Source organism: Populus euphratica, unplaced genomic scaffold (genome assembly GCF_000495115.2).
Source record: "Populus euphratica unplaced genomic scaffold, PopEup_1.0 scaffold10.1, whole genome shotgun sequence".
Lineage (NCBI taxonomy): Eukaryota > Viridiplantae > Streptophyta > Magnoliopsida > Malpighiales > Salicaceae > Populus > Populus euphratica.
Genome location: NW_011499856.1, coordinates 2,277,737 through 2,297,300, shown reverse-complemented (window position 1 = coordinate 2,297,300; position 19,564 = coordinate 2,277,737). Strand labels below are relative to the sequence as shown.

Sequence of the window (19,564 nt, the reverse complement as noted above, 5' to 3'; positions counted from 1 at the left end):
CCATATACAATATCACTGTTGTAGATGAGGAAAAAAAACTGAATTAGTTTTCTTATTTCTAGATTAATTACTTTAATATTATTTCAATTATAAGAATCAAGATAATACTTTACAAAATAAATATTTTTATAAATCTTATCAAATAAATGTAAAGAATCAAGATTAGAAAAGAAAAGAAAAAAATTATATTCTTTTAATAATAAAAACTTATATTTTTATATGGATTATGTTGTTATTTATATAAATAAAAAAATAATTATTTTTTTATAACTTTTCTAAATACTTGAACTAGACTTATATAATTATTTTTTTATAACTTTTCTAAATAGACTTATCCCTCCCTCGCGAGTAGACTAAATCTAACCCAATAACAAATAAATACCAGGCAAACCGGCTTGAATTTTCGAAGTTGATCCTTGGCCAGATGTAAAAAAGCTGTAAACTTTCAAAATAGAGTCCACACATATAGAGTTGTTGAGATGCCAGTTCTCACATATTTGGACTTGAGTTGAGATGTGGCCTGTTTCAATACAGCATCGCACTCCAGGCCGGTGACTGAGTTATACTGGTATATATTCAGTATTTCTGTATCTGCGTGCAGCTACTGGGTAGAGAATATTGAAGGTTTCTTATGACAATATGTCTATGAAGATACAAGTGCATTATAGATGAATTGACCGAGTTCAATGCTTACAGCCACAAAGGGGAACGACCTACAGGCCACAGCAGCTAGCCTCATTTTCCCAGTCGGTTGCTGGCATAGCATAAGGAAACATAATCTGTACTAAGAACAGTAGCAGCTATCCTAATGAATGAGATTCTCTATGAGCATGATCATTTAATGGTCCCAATAACGAGGTGGGCACAATTAATGTTGATAAACTATTAGGATCCAAACAACTACTTAGGGTCAGTACCAGGACCTGAGAATGCATGCATGCGCGCATGACAAGTGTTTGGCAACAGAACCAGCTCCCAACAAGAACACCACACCCATGTTCGCAAATTGGTCTATCCGTAAAGCCAAGATGTTGATGCTTTTACCTTAATTTACATCTTTAGGCCTCCTTTCATTCAAGATAGGAGCAGTAGATAACTAGAATTTCTTAGCAAGATCTCCCTACTGTTTTAGATCAATACAATATTTTTCAGAAATATATATCAAGTAGCAAAATATTAATCCTCTACATTATAAATGGTTAATCAGGATTTATTGCCAAGTGGAAATTAAGATCATATTTAAATCTAGTAGTAGCTAGGAGACCACCATGAATTAACTCGATCCATCTAACACTTTCCTTTGCCTATATTCCGAGCACAAATGTTGACGACAATATGAAAGTGAGATCTGGGGAATGAATCTTAATATTGACAAGACATGAAAGAGAGATTTGATCTACCCTCTTAATGTAATCAAGTGACGAAGCAAAGCACATCCATGCTTGCCAGAGTGAAAGTACTGCTTGCGACATGGCAATAAAAAACCTAATCCCTCGTGTGGTTTCTCAGTATACAATTCTCATGTGGAGTTCAGACTTCTGACTAGATTCAATCAATCCCTTTCACAACCTCCTCCTTGTTGATGCATGTGCCTCATTAAGTATTTGCCCTATTTCATGTCACTCCATCGGCTGCCGACACTAATTTGGTGGAAAACCCTATCAAGCTCTGGCCTACGGGTAAGATTGTGAGCGATCGGTGAGAAAACTGAGTGACGTTGTGCATGAAAGCAACAATACCCCACGATCATAAATTTAGATAGACTATTATTTCAAGAAGTTCGTATGGGATTCCCATGTTGTGTAGGAGCCTACAGGACTTGAGAAGTTTTATATCGTTGAGACGAGCTGCTTAAAAATTTATTCTAATTAAATCACTAGTACGGATATTTTTTGGAAAAACAATATTAAAGTTAATATATCCAAATATCAATTGTCTTATTTGGAAAAACAATATTAAAGTTAATATATTCAAATATCAATTGTCTTTATACACCAAAATAATAATAATAAGAGGAGAGTTTGATAGAGAACATCATGGTGTCATGAGATTAATTTTCAATTGAAGTCTTGTAATATTTTTTAAAAAGAAATAAGATGGAACTTATAGATAAAAATTATTCTTTTTGCATAGTTTAAGATTCATCGGACCTCTTATTGGAGAGAGATTACCCTTGATTGAACTGCCCTTTACCTTTTCATTTAATTTATTTTGCTTAAAAAAAAAAAGATTTTGACCCCAAACTTTTTGGTGCTTTGAATTAGAATTACACTTGATACGTACAGCTAAAAGCTTTGAGTTCATCCAGTGATGGAATAGCATCTTTCCCCATTTGGTCTAAAATATTCCAGGAATACTTTATTTGTTTTTATATTTATTTTTTATAATTTTTTTATAATCTACATCGTAAATTTTGCTGCATGGGTAATAATCTATATATATCCTAAATTATTTTATAATTTATTTTATTTTACACTTATTAGAAATATAAATTATAGTTTTTAAAAATACAAAGGATAAGTGAAAAAATAATTAAATTATAAAATGTTTAGAGTAATTTTCCGTATAACAAATTTGTCAATATATATATATATATATATTTGCATTTGATAACTCGCTCCAACCAATTAAATTGGAGATTCGCAAAATGTATTTTTTAAAAAGAAAGAAAATAAAAATGAGAGATCTAGAATGAGGTATAGTTTGGGAATGCAGCCAACCGGCAAACGGTTTACAGAGTATAAGCTGAAAAGGTATATTTAATGTTTTATTTAATGCTAAAATTCTGTTTATTTTATAAACATTCGGTAGAGACAATTGTTAAATATTTTAATTTTTATTTGATTAGGTTGGTCGGTCACTTTTGTATAGTTGTTTCCCCTTAATGTAGGATCATGGGAGCCCCACGATACCGAGCATTTGGTGGTTGCAGAATAGTGTCTCGAGTTGTTTTTTTTTATTTAAAATATATTAAAATAATATTTTTTATTTTTTAAAATTTAATTTTAATATCAGTGAACAATTTAAAAACACTAAAAAAATTAATTAAAAAATATTAAAATTTTATCTATACATAATTAGTTATTTTTTAAAATTTAATTTTAATATCAGTGAACAATTTAAAAACACTAAAAAAATTAATTAAAAAAGATTAAAATTTTATCTATACATATTCGAGTTTATTAAAATTATTACCTTTTAAGAAATAAAATTATTTATTTAATTGAGTCTTGTTGAAAAGGATTAAATGTACAATAGATAACCAGATGATTATTCGATATGGGATACTTTGGATATGGTTAACCAATGTCATTATCCGATAATAATGTTTAGGCTAAGGTTATTGATTTTTATTTAAATATGATTATAATTAAATTATTTTATGAAATTATGAGTGCTATTTTCATCCTTTTGGAGCGTGAAATTGAGGTTTTAGGTTACAATGCTTTAGACTATATAGGGTGGAATAAGCTTCTATAATACCATGTACAAAAACTCTCCAATAAGAGATAAGGACTGAAATAGATTATTGGAAAATCACAGGGACTGAATTGAACTTTTTCTAGAAAATATATATTTATTAATCTTATATAAGAACATATATGCCTACTGTGTAATCTTATATTTATTAATCTTTCAATAACCAGAAAATGGCACTTATCAAATACAATTATTTTTTCCAAGAAGTGTTTGGTGGGACTAGAGGTGGCCATAGCCATCCTAAATCTTTTGAAATTTTGTTTATAAACCCTTATTTATAGCCCCAAGTTTTTTTCTTGAGAAAAAAAAATTGATGTACACTCATTCCTTATATTATATTTTATAGTAAGATAACATGAAATATAAAAACCTATTCGAATGGACAATAAATTTTTAAACCTAATTGAGTCTAACTAAAACTTGAAAACAAAAAATTAAATTTGATATTGATATTGGTCAACTCGATTCAAATCCAACCAAAAATCTAACCCAGGCCTGAACATAATAAATAATTTTAATTTTTTTTAAAAAAATTCATGTATATCAAGCTGTCTAATTAATTGTAAATCAAGCTAAGATTGCAATGATACTAATGGCCTACATGGTACCTTCTTTTCCATCCAAATTCAGGAATTACTCTTATTCTTGGATTATAACATATCAAAATGAAACAATAATTTCAAAGAGTCGGCATGACGCGAACAAAATTTCTTGAGTTTGAATTTTGAGATTTATATTAAAAAAGTTAGATGAGAGTTTACTATCTATGTAAAATGAGAAGATTATGGAATAAAACATTGGCCTAACCAAATGTAATTGACTTTATATATAATGTAATTGACTTGATATATATATATATATATATATATATATATATATATATATATATAACTTGGTTAACCCTACTAATCAACTCATTTTACAAGTCAATCTCCAGCAAATCTAGCAGCTGTGATTCTTGGTATCTCCATTCCTATTGGAGCTAGTGGAGGGAACATAATCCTTGTCTCTCATGAGATTAATGAAAAGTAGGGTTGTTAAGAAAACACGTCTATTTATAATATTTGTATTATTTAATTCGATTCAAAACAGTTAAATAATGAGATAATATAAATAACAATAGATTAAAAAATCTAATAAATAAATATTAAAAGCCTAGTGTGGGTTGAAATTTTTAAAATCCACTCAATTTGCATAACTTAATCTATAACTTAGATAATATGATATTCTTCCTTTTCTTTCAATTTTTTTTTTTTAATTTCACTTGCATATTTTCATTCTATTCTCGTTGACTTAATATCTTTCCATTCTCTCTATTCCTCACTTTATTGAAATTATAATTATTTATTTTTAAATTTGATCCAATTAAATAATAATGCATTTTATAATTCTAATATTTCATATTTGATAACTATAAAAGCAAATGAAAATTTCAAGAATCTTGATTGAAATTTTATTTTTCTATTCAAATCACAAAATCAAAAAACATTTTATAATATTTCCCTGCTGGTATATCTTTGTTTCATATTATATTTTAATTATATGATAAAATACTTTACTATGATTTTTTGTTTTGTTTTTATATAAAAATCATGATAATTTTTATGTTATTTCTAATATATATATTTTAAGAGTTTTATCTAGTTTCAATAGTTGCAACCCAATATTTTTTTTTTAAAAGTTTCAATAGTTGCAACCCAATATTTTTTAAAAAGTTTTTAAATAATAAAAGAATTAAAATATCAAATCTATCAATATATATAATATTTATAAAAAATTAGCTCAATCTAATACATCTAACCTGTTTAAGTTCAAAAATTTAAGTAAATTAAATTTATATTTTTTAAAATATCAAAATTAAATTGAATACAGTCATGCATCGAAACCCGCCGTACTATATCCATGAACAGTCACGATAAGAAGTCATTGAACATCAACCATTGATCATCAACCCCATCTTGTAATGAAGTGGCCCAAAACAGATCATGGACCTCCCATACAATCTTAAGAAAATTTAAAGTGCTTAGATACCCTGGATTTGGTTTCAATGATCTTCCACCATTGATGAGTTCCAAAGCATGGCCCACAATCCCCACTCAACCATCATCATACTCTCAACAATCTCACATCAACTTCGGCCCCACATCATAGTCGCAATCATGACACCTCAATGATAAATTTAAATATATCGCAGTGTTATCACGATAAATTAAAAAGCACCACATTTCTCATACTACTACGATGGCCTTGAGGCTCGAGGTCATGCCGTCATGGGAATTTGCTATGACATTCTCTATCCTACTTTTCCCTCTACACTCCTCTGCTTTTCCTTACATAAATATAAAGAGAGAAGTATATAACGTAGATTTTGATAATGGGCAAGTGATAATATTATTCATACTAACGCACTCCATCTCTTGCTTCATTTCAAGAAACACAAACAAAAGAGGGAAAGGGAAAGAAAAGAAAGGGAGAGAAAGATTGTTGCTTTCTTCTCTAGTAGAAAATCCCATTTCCATTCTTGTAAGCTTCTTTCTCTTTCTTTAATGTCACGTTTAATAGCTTCACATGTTGTCAATCATTTTTTGTGCCTTTCAAAAGTTCTATTCATCGTCAAAGGTGATAGCTTTTTTAACCTCAGAAACTGTTTTTTTCTTCCTTCCTTAATTATTTGAGTCCTGCCCGCCTGCTATTTTAAATCAATTTTGGTTTCTTGGTTCTCTATTTTTTAATCCGAGTTTCTGTTGTTTTCGGTTTTAGTTTGCACTGCTGTATTTGTGTATCTTTTTGTTTTTATTGATCTTTTTGTGGTTTGGTTTTCTGGATTTCTGCTTTGAAGGAAAATCTATCATGTCTTTCAAATTTGTGAACAAAGGTGCCTCCATTTACAATCTATTAACTTCCTTAAAATGTATCATTGTTTTGGGTCGTCTTCTTTGTTTTCTTGCTCATAAAACAAGGGAAATGCAAAGTAAATAGTATTTTGTATGTTGTAAATGTTGCAGAGATAGTAAGGATGTTTTAATTCTTACCTTTGGTCATTTTGTTCAGTTAAATGTACTGTAAAGCATGTTGCGATTGGAACTTTTCTAAGTCCTTTGCTTTTTTTTCTGTGCAATCTGAAGGATGGGGGATCATTTTGTGTTCCTGGTGGATGGGTTGCTAACTGAATCCACCCTTGAAGCTGCCATTGCGAGCCAAAATCGATTGTGGCTATCTGTACCTTCTGCAAATATGAGTTCATCAACAGGAGAATTAGAAGAGTGTAGAATTTGCCATGACGAGGATGATGACAAAAACATGGAGATACCATGTTCTTGCCGTGGCACTTTGAAGGTCAGTTTTAGCTGAAGTTGTAGAACCATTTATTTCAAAATCTCAGTATATTCTGTTAGCGAACAAAATAATTGCCAGTCTTGCTCATGGACCTTTGTTGCAGTTCAGATAAATCTAGGAAGTTCCAAATGCCTGAAATTCTTACTGTCTTGAAATTTGAATGTTTTCTAGGGGCTTACTTTGAACATTTTTTGGTTCACATATAAAACAGGCATAATTTCCGTCAAACTCATGCACCACATGATTTTTAAAAAAAATTTGGTACTACATTTACCTCATGTATTTTGATCGTTGCATGATGCCAAAAATTCAAACACTAGACTTATCACAATGCTTCTGTTACTTTCAGTTCAAGTCTTATTCAATTGATTGTTGTATAACAAAAGCAAAAGAACATCGTAATTGTACGAACGAAGATGTCCTGCAACAAAAATTTAGCATGAGCAATCTCAATTGATTGTAGAATAATTAAAGCTCGAGTGAAGTGTGTTGTAGTGTAGAAACTAGAATGTCTTGCAACAAAAATTTAACATGAGTAAGCTATGTCTTATGAAGATGACATGCCATTAATTATTAAAGGGTGCAGGTCCCTGAGAAAGGAGTCTAGTTGCATGAAGCGAAATTTGATGATAATTTTACTTGTATCATCTTATCACATCAAGTTCAATTTTGTGCCAGGAAGAAAATATTAACTGAATTCCTAGTTTTGCCTTATTAAGTTCCCCTGCTGGGTTTAGATGCTTCAGACGAGGCTACAAGTTTCTATTTTTTTTCTTGTTTTGCAGTATGCTCATCGGAAATGTGTCCAGAGGTGGTGCAACGAGAAGGGTGACATTAACTGTGAGATCTGCTATCAGGTGCACAATTAAATGATTTTCGTGATCTCTGTATTTTGGGATGTTTTCTAATAAATTTGAAGGGGGAAAAAAGGACATAAGGTTTGTAATCATCTTTTTAATGTTCGCAATATTGCAGCAATTCGAGCCTGGTTATACAGCTCCGCGCCCTTTGTTTCGTTATGGTGGAATTCCAATGAATTTCAGGTATATCTGTATTTTTGCCATATGTCTCCTGCAATCTTGGTTTCAATTTTTTTTGTTGGGGTTTTGGTTCCCTTTTCTTTGATAGTGATAGTCCTAATCTGCTTGGGATTTTCATCTCCAGAGGAGATTGGGAGATACCCACAAGGGAATTGCATGCTCCTCCATTTATACCGATGTTTACTACCGACCGTGAATATTTGGACTCTGATTTCGAAGAGTATACTTTACCCTCTCCTAGGAGCGTGATGTGCTGCCGCATAGTTGCTATTATAGTACGACTCTCTCTCTCTCCCCTGTTGCTTCATGTGTAGAACTTAATCTCACAGGTTCATAGTTTACTTCCACATCCTCTGGTTCAGTTAGTTTCAATAAAATGAATGTCCCTCAAATCTAACAGACAAGGCAAGTTTTTCGCCGTCTTTGCTAATGGATTCTTTTCCAGTTAAGAGTTAAAAAAATGTTAATTAATCAATTAGGGACTCGTGTTCTTTAAAATATCTGGTTATTCATCAGCCAAAACAATGATATCTTATTTTTTCCCTAGCAACAAGTTTGGTAAATGGCCACAAGTATTGAGACCAGCTGTGCATTATCGTCGTGCATGTGTTTGTGACCCTTATGTTTGTTTGGTCTATAAGATCCTATTGTTCTCACCAGAATGTTTCATGTTAATTTGCAGTTTCTGGTTCTTTTGGTTTTACGCCATACGCTTCCTATCATAATTAGTGGAGCCGGAGAATACTCCATGACATTGTTCATGGTAAGGCTATGTTCTCTTGCCTGCTCTTCTTGTTAAAAAAAATACAATTTGCTCTTACCCAATGGCGCGGGTTAAAAAAAAAAAACTAAAATCTATGTTAACAATTTGCTCTTACCCAATGGCGCGGGTTTAAAAAAAAAAAAAAACTAAAATCTATGTTTTTATGCAGTTACTGATATTGAGAACAGTTGGGATCCTTCTGCCTATTTATGTCATGGTCAGAGCATTTACCGCTATCCAACGTCGGCGCCGCCAGCAGGTTAGTGAGGATTAACGCATTTTGCCGGCTTTGCATAAGCTGTGAGTTCAGTGTGCTTTTAGAATTTACTCGCTCTAAAATTGATTACAGAACTTCGTAGAATATATCATTCCATTGACCTGTGTAGTTTACCTTTGAATGGAATTATTAAAGATACGATACTAATCGTCTCGTTCTCTCTATGCACTAGGATCCTCCTTTCCCCCTTTCAGAAACAGACGAAGAAAATGTTTAAACGTCCGGTGATCGGTGCAGCCACCTCTACATGACAGGATGACGAGTGTACAGCAAGTCGAAGTTTAGAATCTAAATTTCTGTCAGTGCTGAAGAGGGTTTAACATCACAATCAAGACAATCAATTGTTGTGCATTTACACTCCAATCAAACGGATAGAATTTAGAGTTAGGAAACTTGTGTACAGTTACGTTGATATTAAACAGCAGCTGCTCGATTGCATCATGCTATATGCTATCAACAAATGTTTTTTCATTTCTTTTGAAGCGAGAAAAGGAGCATTAGATTTATTCTTGATTCCTTATGTAGTGCATAAAACTGGATGATCAACAGTCTGTTGATCTGTGTCTAAATTTATCTAATGAATATATATATAGAGAACCATGCAGCAACACAGCAAAAACAACAGGGATGACGATAGAGACGAACAATGATTGTATAACAAGTTCATAGAAAGTTCTACAGCGAAATAAACACATCGGCCGGACAAAGACACTTGTAAACAGTAGAAATACCGAATAGGCACTCTCTTTGAAAGTAATAAAACATAAAATAGCAACACTCCATCAAACTACTAGGTTCAAGAAAACTTCACTGGAAGAAGGAAATGATTCGTTCAGAGAGAAAACATCAGGATAGATTCGGACTTGGCCATTTCAAATACGCAAGAGAAAAGCACATTATTCTTCCTCAGATTCGGATTCAGCACTCTGGAGCCATTTAATGAAGGGCTCCACATTCTTCCAAATCTGAGAATCCTTGTTGCCTCTCGCTAGCCCCTCTTGATACCAGTGCACAATGTACTCTTCCTCCAGGACATCAGAATCATAGAGTGCTTTCAGGACAAGACCCACTTCCCTCAGTGCACTTGAGCTTGACTTAATACAGAATGCTTCAATTGCTCGAAGTAGAAGCAACTGTGATCTCTCATCCTGAGCAACAGCAGCAGCCAGATAGTTCTTCTTCTTGTCAACCTCCTTCACAAATCCTTTAGCAACACCCTCAAACAAAGCTTCAAACAGAGCATCAATCTTTTCCTGAGCAGATCCATTGAGTGAACTGAGTGTGGACTTCAACTGGCTTGCAGAAGCTCCTTTCTTCAGGTTTTCCTTTATCTCAATGACAAGAGTTTCATGAGTACTTGAGCTCCCATTATCAGGTTTTGGTTTTTCCTCCCGCGCTGGTGAGGCACCTTTTGGACTGCCATTTTCTTTGCTGGAAGCCTTTGCCTTTGCCTTCTTTTCCGTCTCATCAGTTGAAAGCATGACCATATCTGCTGTCGCAGCGCTCAACTGTTCTTGGATGCGTTGGCGAGCTGCCTCAAGAGATGTATCAGTTTGCCACTGGACATCGTCATCATCATTGTCATCAACATCTTCCTTCTCATCAACCTGGCTATGAGTTGGCGAGATTCGTTCCTCATCAGAGCCGTGTGCTTTCTTCTTTGTAGAGCTAGCTTTTGGAGGGACATCCTTCGAAGAAGATCCCTTCTTCTTACCTTCTTTCTTCAGCTTCTTCAGTTCCTCGTCAGCAGCTTCACCTTCCTTGAGCCGCTCTTTCTCTGCCCTCCTCAATGCCTTCTTCTCCCTTGATCCCTTCTTTGATTCAGGAGGGTTCTTCAGAATGAAAGACGTGAGCTTGTCCCTCATATCTACATCAGACACAAAACCACATGCAGCACATTTTAGCTGGAGCATCTGGTTTTTGGTGATGATTATCTCAGTCTCAGGATTTCCACAGCCATAACACTGAACATATTTCTTGATGAAGTTCTCAAGAAGCCCAGCAAGTTTTGCAGTTTCATGAGAACCATTGACAAGAGAAGTTCCAGTTTTCTCATCAAACTTGGATTGCGCACCAAGCTCACAACCAAAATACTTTGTAGTGTAAGAAGCTGGCCTTGCCAAAGCCTTTGCAATGTCAACCATGTTGACAATATTTGTCTTGATGCCATTTCCTCGGCCCTCAACTTTGGTAACCATCTTGGGCATTTTATACCTATAGAAGGCATCATCGCTGTTTGAAGCACCAATGTTTTGCAAAGCCATCTTGATCCCTGTAAAACAAACTCTCAAAGCAAACTCAGCAGGCGTCACTTAAAGCAAATTATAGGGTAGGCAGCAGTTACAATGTCGTCTAGAGATTCTTGAACAAGAGTAGGCTCTTCTTCTGTAGTCAGGAAAGGTTGCACCCAACTGCAACCACTAAATTCAGGGTATCCTTTACAAGGCCCGAGATGCATACAGCTAACTTTGTCTGACAAGGGCCTTCCCTTTTTCCTTAAGGGAGGAGTGTACTCTCCAAGCAATCCAATCTTTCCCAAAAACGAAATGGCCTGTATGGACATAAAAGCCTCGACTTACACACACTTCACCCTGAAAATCTGTAAACACCAGCACCTGCAGGTTCCTGAAAAGGATGATAAGAAGAGAGCTTCAGCCAAAACAAAAAAAGAACTTAATCAACAATGTCAAGAACAATTAAGCAAAAACTAAAATTACAACAACCAAACCTCAACCCCAAACTGGTCAGGGTCGGCTATATGGAACATTTTGAGCTAAAATAACATAGAGAATAAAAGAAGAAAAATACACAAACTTTAGAAATCTAGCATCTAGCATCACTACATTAAAACTCTTTGACCTCTGGTGCAAACACTGATCCCAAATCAATCATATGCGACTCCATCTTAAAGATAATCAAGAAACTAATACACATGAGAACATGAACACCATCATGACGCATGCCAAACTTAAAACACAAAGTTGCCTCTACTGCACATAATTGCAAATCACCCAACTCAACAACATATAATTAGCAAAATTATAAACAATGAGAAGTTATAAACATGATTTTCCACAACATTAATAACAAACAACAAAAATTAATCATCAAACCAACTCAACAAAAATTAACAAGCAAAGAGACAAAATTATCGATTCTTTTATTAATCATTCAGCGATTCTATTAGATCTAACATCGGAAAAAGAAAACATAATCGCAGATTAAAACAGAAACAATCAGCCGATTAAATCCAAAAAACAAATATACGAGAAAACAACAGTTTAAAACTATTCAAGAACCAAGTAAACCCCAGCGGCTGCTTACCTTGAAAAGATGGAGCTAGCGAAATCGAAGTTTGCTTCTAGAGAGAGAAAGTTGATTGGCTTCTTGAGAGCGATAGAGGAGATGAGGCGTGCTGTTAGGTTTTTGGGTTGATATTTTGCTTATATAGAGAGTTGTACGAGTGAGGCTCTCTCTAGAATGTTTTATTTATTTACTGAGCCGCGAAGATTTCTCAAATTTTTTTCTTTACCCTAAACTTTTCAAAGTTAACGTTAGATTTTATGATTTCGAATTTATCAATTTTAAAAAGATAAACAAATAAATTATTTGTTATTAGATTAAATTTTTTACATAATTTGCTAAAGTAGTCACATGAAAGATACTAAATTATTTGTTATTAGATTAAATTTTTTCTTAAATAATTTGCTAAAGTAGTAACATGAAAGATATAATTACTTTCTAACATGGTTACTTTACTATAGCATATGTATCTTATATATTATATATATTGGTCTTGAATTTATTATTTTAGGATCATAGAAAAAAACCTTAATTCATTTTTAAAAAAAAATTCAAATTCCTTTAACTTCATTTTTTTATTTAAATTTTAAATTCTTTAACATTTTTTTTGTGACTGATATATATATAATACTTATTAGCATTGCTTATAATATTTTGAGATCTTAATTGAACTTCAAATTCTGATTGGAAAGTAATTTAAGTTTTTTTTCTGTTGATTTTATAAACATTTTTATGATGATTGGCCAATTTAAGTAAAAAAAGGAGAGATTTTTAAATTGAAAATATAATTTATAATTTATTTTTATCTAAAAACACTTTCAAAGCATTATTAACACTTTCATCATCTACTAATATCAAACACCTCAAAAAAACATAAAAAATTAATTAAAAAATGAAAATGAAATATAATCTTCTATTTTAAAAATATTTAGAAAAAATAATTATCATCATCAAATTTTAATAATTAAATAGAATTTTTTAATACCAATAAATACTGAGTTTTATCATTAAAAAAAATGACCAAACCGAATAATTTTTTCTTTCTCATTATTCTGGAGCAATTTTCTCTCAAAGGGACCAAACCAAGTTTTATCGGCTTGTGTCTCCTACAAATCTTATATGGCATAATTATGTCAAAGATAATATATCTACAAATTACTATTAAATTCGGTACTGTACTAATCACTTAATTATTGTTTAAATATATATAATTTCTAATAACCTTTGTTTCTAGATTTTAAAAATATTTTTGAAATAAAAATTATTATTTTTAAAATATATTTTTAGTGTTTTCAAATTGTTTTAATGTGCTGAAGTAAAAAATAAATTTAAAAAAATAAAAAACATATTATTTATATATATTTTAAAATAAAAAATACTTTACAATATAACAACTCTGCGAGTATCAAAATATAAAAAGTACTCTAAATATTTCTAATAGCCAATGCGGTTTGCCTAGCGAGAGACGCACAGTAATTAATTGAAAAAAACTAAAAAAAAAAAAAAGACTGATTACTTTGTTCCAAGACCAAGTCAATGTCCAGGCTAGAATAGATAAAATTGCGTGTCAACCCAAAGGGGTGGAATGCTCATCTGATAATTTATTTAATAATTTAATTTATTTGCATTTTTTAAAAAACTGTATGTTGAAACATTCAAGCAGGAGGCTGTAGCCAGATTTGTCTATGGTCATTAAAAAAAATTTGTTTATGGCCGACGTGATTTAACCTTTTTTGGACTGATTATACATCATTAAACACATTTTTTTTCTTGAATGAAGGTTCTAATATTGTCTTAGCTATAAACCATATTTTATATCGCATAAAAGGACATAAAACAAGCGTGCATATATATATTCAGCACAGCAGGCTCAAGGTCCTCCATCAGCAATGCTCTTTGAAGTTGAAAGGTTATTAATTAAACCCTCGAATTAATAAGATCAGCTCTGTATTTTTTTTTTTCTAGAAGACCAAGCACAAAGAAGGAGCCCTAGTTTCATTTCTGTGTCACAGAGAAAAATCGTTCGTTGGAGCAACATCTAGGAATTGAAGATATAAGATATGGCTTATCCTCTATCTAGACTACCTTGTCACCTGTCTCTGAATATCAGACCATCTTACAAGCGTATTACTGGGGCGGCCATGCAAGTTAGAGCTCAAAGATTTAGAGATGAAGGTCAGTAATTTAATCATGAACCAGTAATTTGACTGTTAATGTTAATTATTTTATGTTTGTTATCGTTACAAATCACAGAGAAGGTCTTTACTTTTCTTTCATTTCATATGCGCGAGCTAATTTACAACGATTTTATCAGCAGGGAAGTCAGGTAACAATGTTGATGCAAATCTGAGTGTTCTAAGAGAAAGGATAGAGGAAGTCAGGATCAGGGAGAGACTCGAGAGGGGTTTCAGGTGTAAATATGGCTGGAATTATGAACCTGGATATAACAATAAGCTAAAAAAAGAAGTGGGATTGCATGATCATCACTTCGTTGATCTTGTAGGTTTGGTTTGTGGTACTATAGGGTTCACTTTTATTGCTGGCGCTCTTTTTCTTTCTCTTGTTTCCCTCTTTGTGCATTTGCGTCACTAATTTGAGGTCCTCATATACTAGCAGCTATTATACACAGTACTGTTTTTATTTATCAGTATAATGCTGTTCTCAGCACGAATATCTATCGTGGATACTTACAGAACAAGCATGGACATCTGCTCTTTCTTCCTCTCTCCAATTAAGCGCACGTAAACCAGGATCTCTAGCTCTGCAAAATTCTTCTGATTAATTCTAATGAATGGGATATGTAAGGAGTGAATGCCTTCTTTCGGAGGAGGAAAGTAGAAGTCATCTTCTTCTTCTTCTTTTAATTAATATGGATAGACGAGCAACTTGTATCTATCGTGATTAATTTTACAGTTTTCATAACTCAAACTCATAATAATTAAAAATAAAATTTAAAATCTAACTAATTAGCTACCTTTAATATAATAAAAAACATCTTCATATCACTAGGAGGAGGTGATTCTAGACCACTTTCCTGAGTTCTATTGCCATCTTCTTAGGTTGTTTGAATTAGATTTCTTCCTCGAGAATGCTTTCACGTCCATTCGGCATATCTTCCATATGTGATGGGCTACCAAACTATAAGAAGTCAAATATCTCCATGCGAGCCGCATGCGGAAAGACTTCATCAAGGTCAATACCAGGTTGTTGGCCATATCCTTTCACAATTCTAGATTGCTTGCCACAGTACATACAACCTTCATAAATCGGATCTAGAAGATCAATGAGAGGTAACCCGTTTACCGTCTTCTCCTTTTCTAGTAGATTCAGCCCATCAAAGTCGAGTGACCAAATCTCAAATGCCGAAGCCTCCAGACATTGAGCACCATCAGTCTGAATTTGCAGTAAAAACATAATATTCTTTGCCATAGCAACCCTAACAATCAACATCTCTCCTTCATCTTTTGCGCTTGATTCATAGCCTTTCTCTATCTTAAGAATCATCTTCTTTACATGTGCACCAATTATCATAGATGTCCTTTGATGATTTCAAAAATTTAAAAGAAAGTATACCATTACTCACCATTTTTGCCTAAGTTCTGATCCTAGGAAAGAATAATCTTGAAGCTAAACACTTTGATAAACTTACTTTCTCACACTAACTCAAACAATTATATATGTATATATGTATGTATATGGGATTCTTGGTACATGCATACCCTTTACAATAATTATAATTATTATTTATCATATATTCATTATGGATTTGCATTTAATTTAATCCTTATGGATTCGCATTTGATTTAATCTTTTAACGAGGAAGCTTGGGTTAAAAGGTAGGATAGTCTCTTTTTAATGATATTTATTAGTTAGAATATTAAATCTAAAATATTATTTATACACATGTATAATTATAAATGATAAAAGATAACCCAAACAATTGAAAATTAAACTTTAATTTATGTTTTTTAATTTAATTTATATGAATTTTTAATTAAAGTTTATTAATTTAATTTTACTTGTTGGGTTTAATTTAATTATTGTTAAATATTTTATTTAATGGACCATAAACTTAATCATTTATTCAAGTTAGAATTTTAGTATTTATACCCTATTTTTTTAGATATTAAGTAGTTTTTTTATGATTAATAAAAATATTATTTTCAATGTTTATGCTAAACCTCCCTCTAGTTTGATCTAAAAAAAATTATTCACTGTTAAAAAAAACCCTACTGTTCTGATTGAAAAAAGAAAGAAAGAAAAAGGAAACACTGTTCATGGTCTCCACCAGCAAACGGCCGCCGCAATCAACATTGAACACTGTTCATCGTAAAAACAGCCGCCGCAGAGCACACCATCCTCACGAGAAAGCAGATTGGGCATCCCCAATAGCCACCAAAACCCACGATAGCTCTCTACAACATCCACGGTGACAGATCGAATCACCTCCTACAGCAGGCCACTCTCCACGCCATTGACAGATCTGCCATTCAGCCACCATCTCGCACCACCAGTAAACTTCCACAGCGCCTCCACGACATATCCATTAGTGACAACAACCACAACCAGCCGTCTGCCGCATCTGAGCTCATCGGCAGTAGAGCTATACCGTAGGAGACAACAAAAGTTAGACAGAACAGTAACACAGGCCAGCAGCAACCATCACCTTCAGTAGTCGCAATATCTATTCATCTTCACCAGCCACGCCTTCTCTCAACAGCCACTAAGATCTACAACAGTTCTCACAGCAGCCAAATCAATTCACCTTCAGCAACCGCCTCTCACAGAAGCAAATCAACTCAACCCAGAGACTCGCCATGGCAGGCCAGCATCTTAATCTTTTCACCTATATAGGGTTACGGGGATTAATTTGTTGACTGATTTCCAATAGCAGGTTTGTGTGAAGACGACAACCAGATGAAGGAAACTAAAAAACCAAAGAAAATTCTCGATGCAAAATTAATTAACCTGCCACGTCATCAGTCATGCCACCGCTGCCACGCCATACATGATCACCCCCATCACCTGCCACGTAAGCAAACCGGCCACATCATCTGCCATATCAACAGTCAATTCATCTAGTTTGCCACGTCAGCTCAGCAAATTCCAGCTTCCTCCAGCACCCTCGTTGGTGAATCACTCTCCCATATTCGGTGAAGTTTCTGTATTTTTGGCTTTTCACTTGTCATTTAAGGTTTTTATTAATATTATTTTTGTGTTTAAAAAATTACTAAAAAAAATCATAAAAAAAATATCTCACCTACCATTTTAATTGTTAATTCTTGTTCATCATCCTCTTTATTTAGTGGTAGCTAATATCTTATTCCATTTGATAATTATAAATTTTTGCTTGTGACATTGTGTTTAATTAATCATTTACACTTAAAAATCTAGTATTACATGCTTATAATTTTATTAGTGTAATTTGTTCTTGATTAATCTCCATATTTTAAAAAAAAATAAAAAAATTATTAGCTTTATTTTTGTATTGTGATTTTACTTGCAAGAACCATTTGTTATCTCAATTCCATTTATAAGTTAGTCTTGCATGCATTTGTGTCATGATCATCTAGTATCCAAGTTTAAGTTTACACTTATTGTAAGCTCAATCTTTAGTGATACTCTCGCAACCATTTAAAGGGAATTGCAAACTTAGATGATTAACACGTTTTAAAAAAATAAGTCCCAAGAAAGTTTTCAAATAAGGCACTCAAAGACCAATAAATATCATAAAAATAATTATTATAGACAAGTTTACTCTGAGCGCCACTAATATAACTATCATTTAGGTTACTTTAAACACAATGACTTTGATGAGCGAGTCTTGAGTCCTAATAAAATAAAAGCCCCCCCTTTTGACGGTCGTTATGACCTTTGAATATTTGATATGTGGATTCGTGATATAAATAGATTCTTTGAGTGGTATAACTTGTATGATAATAAAAAAGTTAGATTTGCTAAGATAATGCTCATTGATGAAGCTAAAATTTATTTGAGAGATGTTGATGATTATTTAGAGATGAGAAGTAAACCTTCTATAACTAATTGGATCAAAATGAAACAAAAGCTTCAAGAGAAGTACCTACCCAATTCTTATAGAAATAAACTCTTAGACTAATGGAATAATCTAAGGCAAAAGAATAAGTCTATTAATGAGTATACAACGAAGCTTAATGATTACATGATTAGATATGTCATAAGAGAGAATGAAGCCATGACTTTACGTAGATTTTGTAAAGGCTTAAATGATGATCTTAGAAGAGAAGTTGTAGTTTAAGGTGTATTTATCCTTAACCAAGCTTATACCTTATTTCAAGACTACAAGTTGGTTACAAAGAATGAGTGGATTAATCGTCAAGGCTCCTATAGTATCCCTACTAGGTTCCAATTCAAAAGTAGTGATTCTTTGTTAGGTGCTCCACTTTATAGACATAATCCTAGTAGCGCCCAACTTTATAAGAAAGATAAGGACAAATAAGTTATCAATGAAATGTCTAAGGTGAGTTCAAGGGTTAAGTATACTAATTGTCTAGGTTTTGGTCATCTTTAGATTACATCTCTAAACCTTTAGTCATCCAAAAATATAAGGATATAGGTAAAGAGGAGGAATATTGTAGTGTTGAAGTATAAGAGCCTAATCTTGAGGATTTTAGTGATTTAAATGACAAGGATGTGCAAAAAAAGGGACCTAACACAATGAGTCAACATAAACTTAAAAATAAGGTTAAGAAAGAGTCTGATATGTCTGTTTTATTGGTAGAGGAAGTTTTAGGGAACTCTTTAGTGGAATCACCTATAGAGATAAATATGGTCTTAGAAGAGTCTCATGATATTAGTCTTCCTAAATTACCCGATTCCTCACCCCACATGCTTGGTGTCCAACACATCATAAGTTTAGAGCAACATGTTGAGCTTCTTGACCCCTTACCTCGTGCACGTGATGAGGAAGATAAGATAATCATAGTTTACTTGATTGTGTTCATATCATATCTACACAAGTTTCAAACAATGTTTGTCTCATTCCACACCCTCAATCATTTAGTGTTCATAGTTATAAACCTGAGAAGCCTATAAAACACCTTCTCATATCTCCTCACAGTAGGATATTTAAGTTAGCTGAGTCGTTATCATAAAGAGTTCATAATTTACATGTTAAGACCATGAAACAAATTCAAGCAAGTAAAAAACAATATAAATTTCAAGCTAATTTACTTAAGTATTATAATGCACTTAATGTTGGAGATTATTTCATAATACAGATTAGACCTGAACGGTGTCCTTTGAAAATCGATCATAAATTGCAAGTAAGTAATGCTAAACCATTCAAAGTGTTGCAAATGATTAAATTAAATAATTATATCATTA

The 19,564-nt window shown here is 32.7% G+C and overlaps 3 protein-coding genes across 4 annotated transcripts; 2 read left to right on the top strand and 1 right to left on the bottom strand.

Moving 5' to 3' along the window:
* The first annotated feature begins 6,013 nt into the window (after positions 1–6,013).
* On the top strand, positions 6,014–9,412 carry LOC105123441 (uncharacterized). Its single transcript, XM_011023031.1, has 9 exons — positions 6,014–6,099; positions 6,320–6,355; positions 6,606–6,816; positions 7,602–7,673; positions 7,792–7,859; positions 7,981–8,131; positions 8,539–8,619; positions 8,789–8,879; positions 9,067–9,412. Exons 3-9 carry the CDS (start codon positions 6,607–6,609, stop codon positions 9,111–9,113), a joined length of 720 nt encoding a protein of 239 aa, XP_011021333.1. The 5' UTR covers positions 6,014–6,099; positions 6,320–6,355; position 6,606; the 3' UTR covers positions 9,114–9,412.
* Positions 9,413–9,530: 118 nt separating this feature from the next.
* LOC105123440 (eukaryotic translation initiation factor 5-like) lies at positions 9,531–12,327 on the bottom strand. The gene is made up of 2 exons (XM_011023030.1): positions 12,221–12,327; positions 9,531–11,521 (listed from the first exon to the last, which is right to left on the bottom strand). Exon 2 carries the CDS (start codon positions 11,158–11,160, stop codon positions 9,793–9,795), a length of 1,368 nt encoding a protein of 455 aa, XP_011021332.1. The 5' UTR covers positions 11,161–11,521; positions 12,221–12,327; the 3' UTR covers positions 9,531–9,792.
* A 1,781-nt stretch (positions 12,328–14,108) lies between these two features.
* On the top strand, positions 14,109–14,883 carry LOC105123439 (uncharacterized). 2 transcript variants are annotated; one of them, XM_011023029.1, is made up of 2 exons: positions 14,109–14,374; positions 14,517–14,883. In XM_011023029.1, exons 1-2 carry the CDS (start codon positions 14,260–14,262, stop codon positions 14,789–14,791), a joined length of 390 nt encoding a protein of 129 aa, XP_011021331.1. In that variant the 5' UTR covers positions 14,109–14,259; the 3' UTR covers positions 14,792–14,883. The 2 variants fall into 2 exon arrangements, with proteins under 2 accessions (XP_011021331.1, XP_011021329.1); XM_011023027.1 differs by having other exon boundaries at positions 14,514–14,883.
* Positions 14,884–19,564: the final 4,681 nt, after the last annotated feature.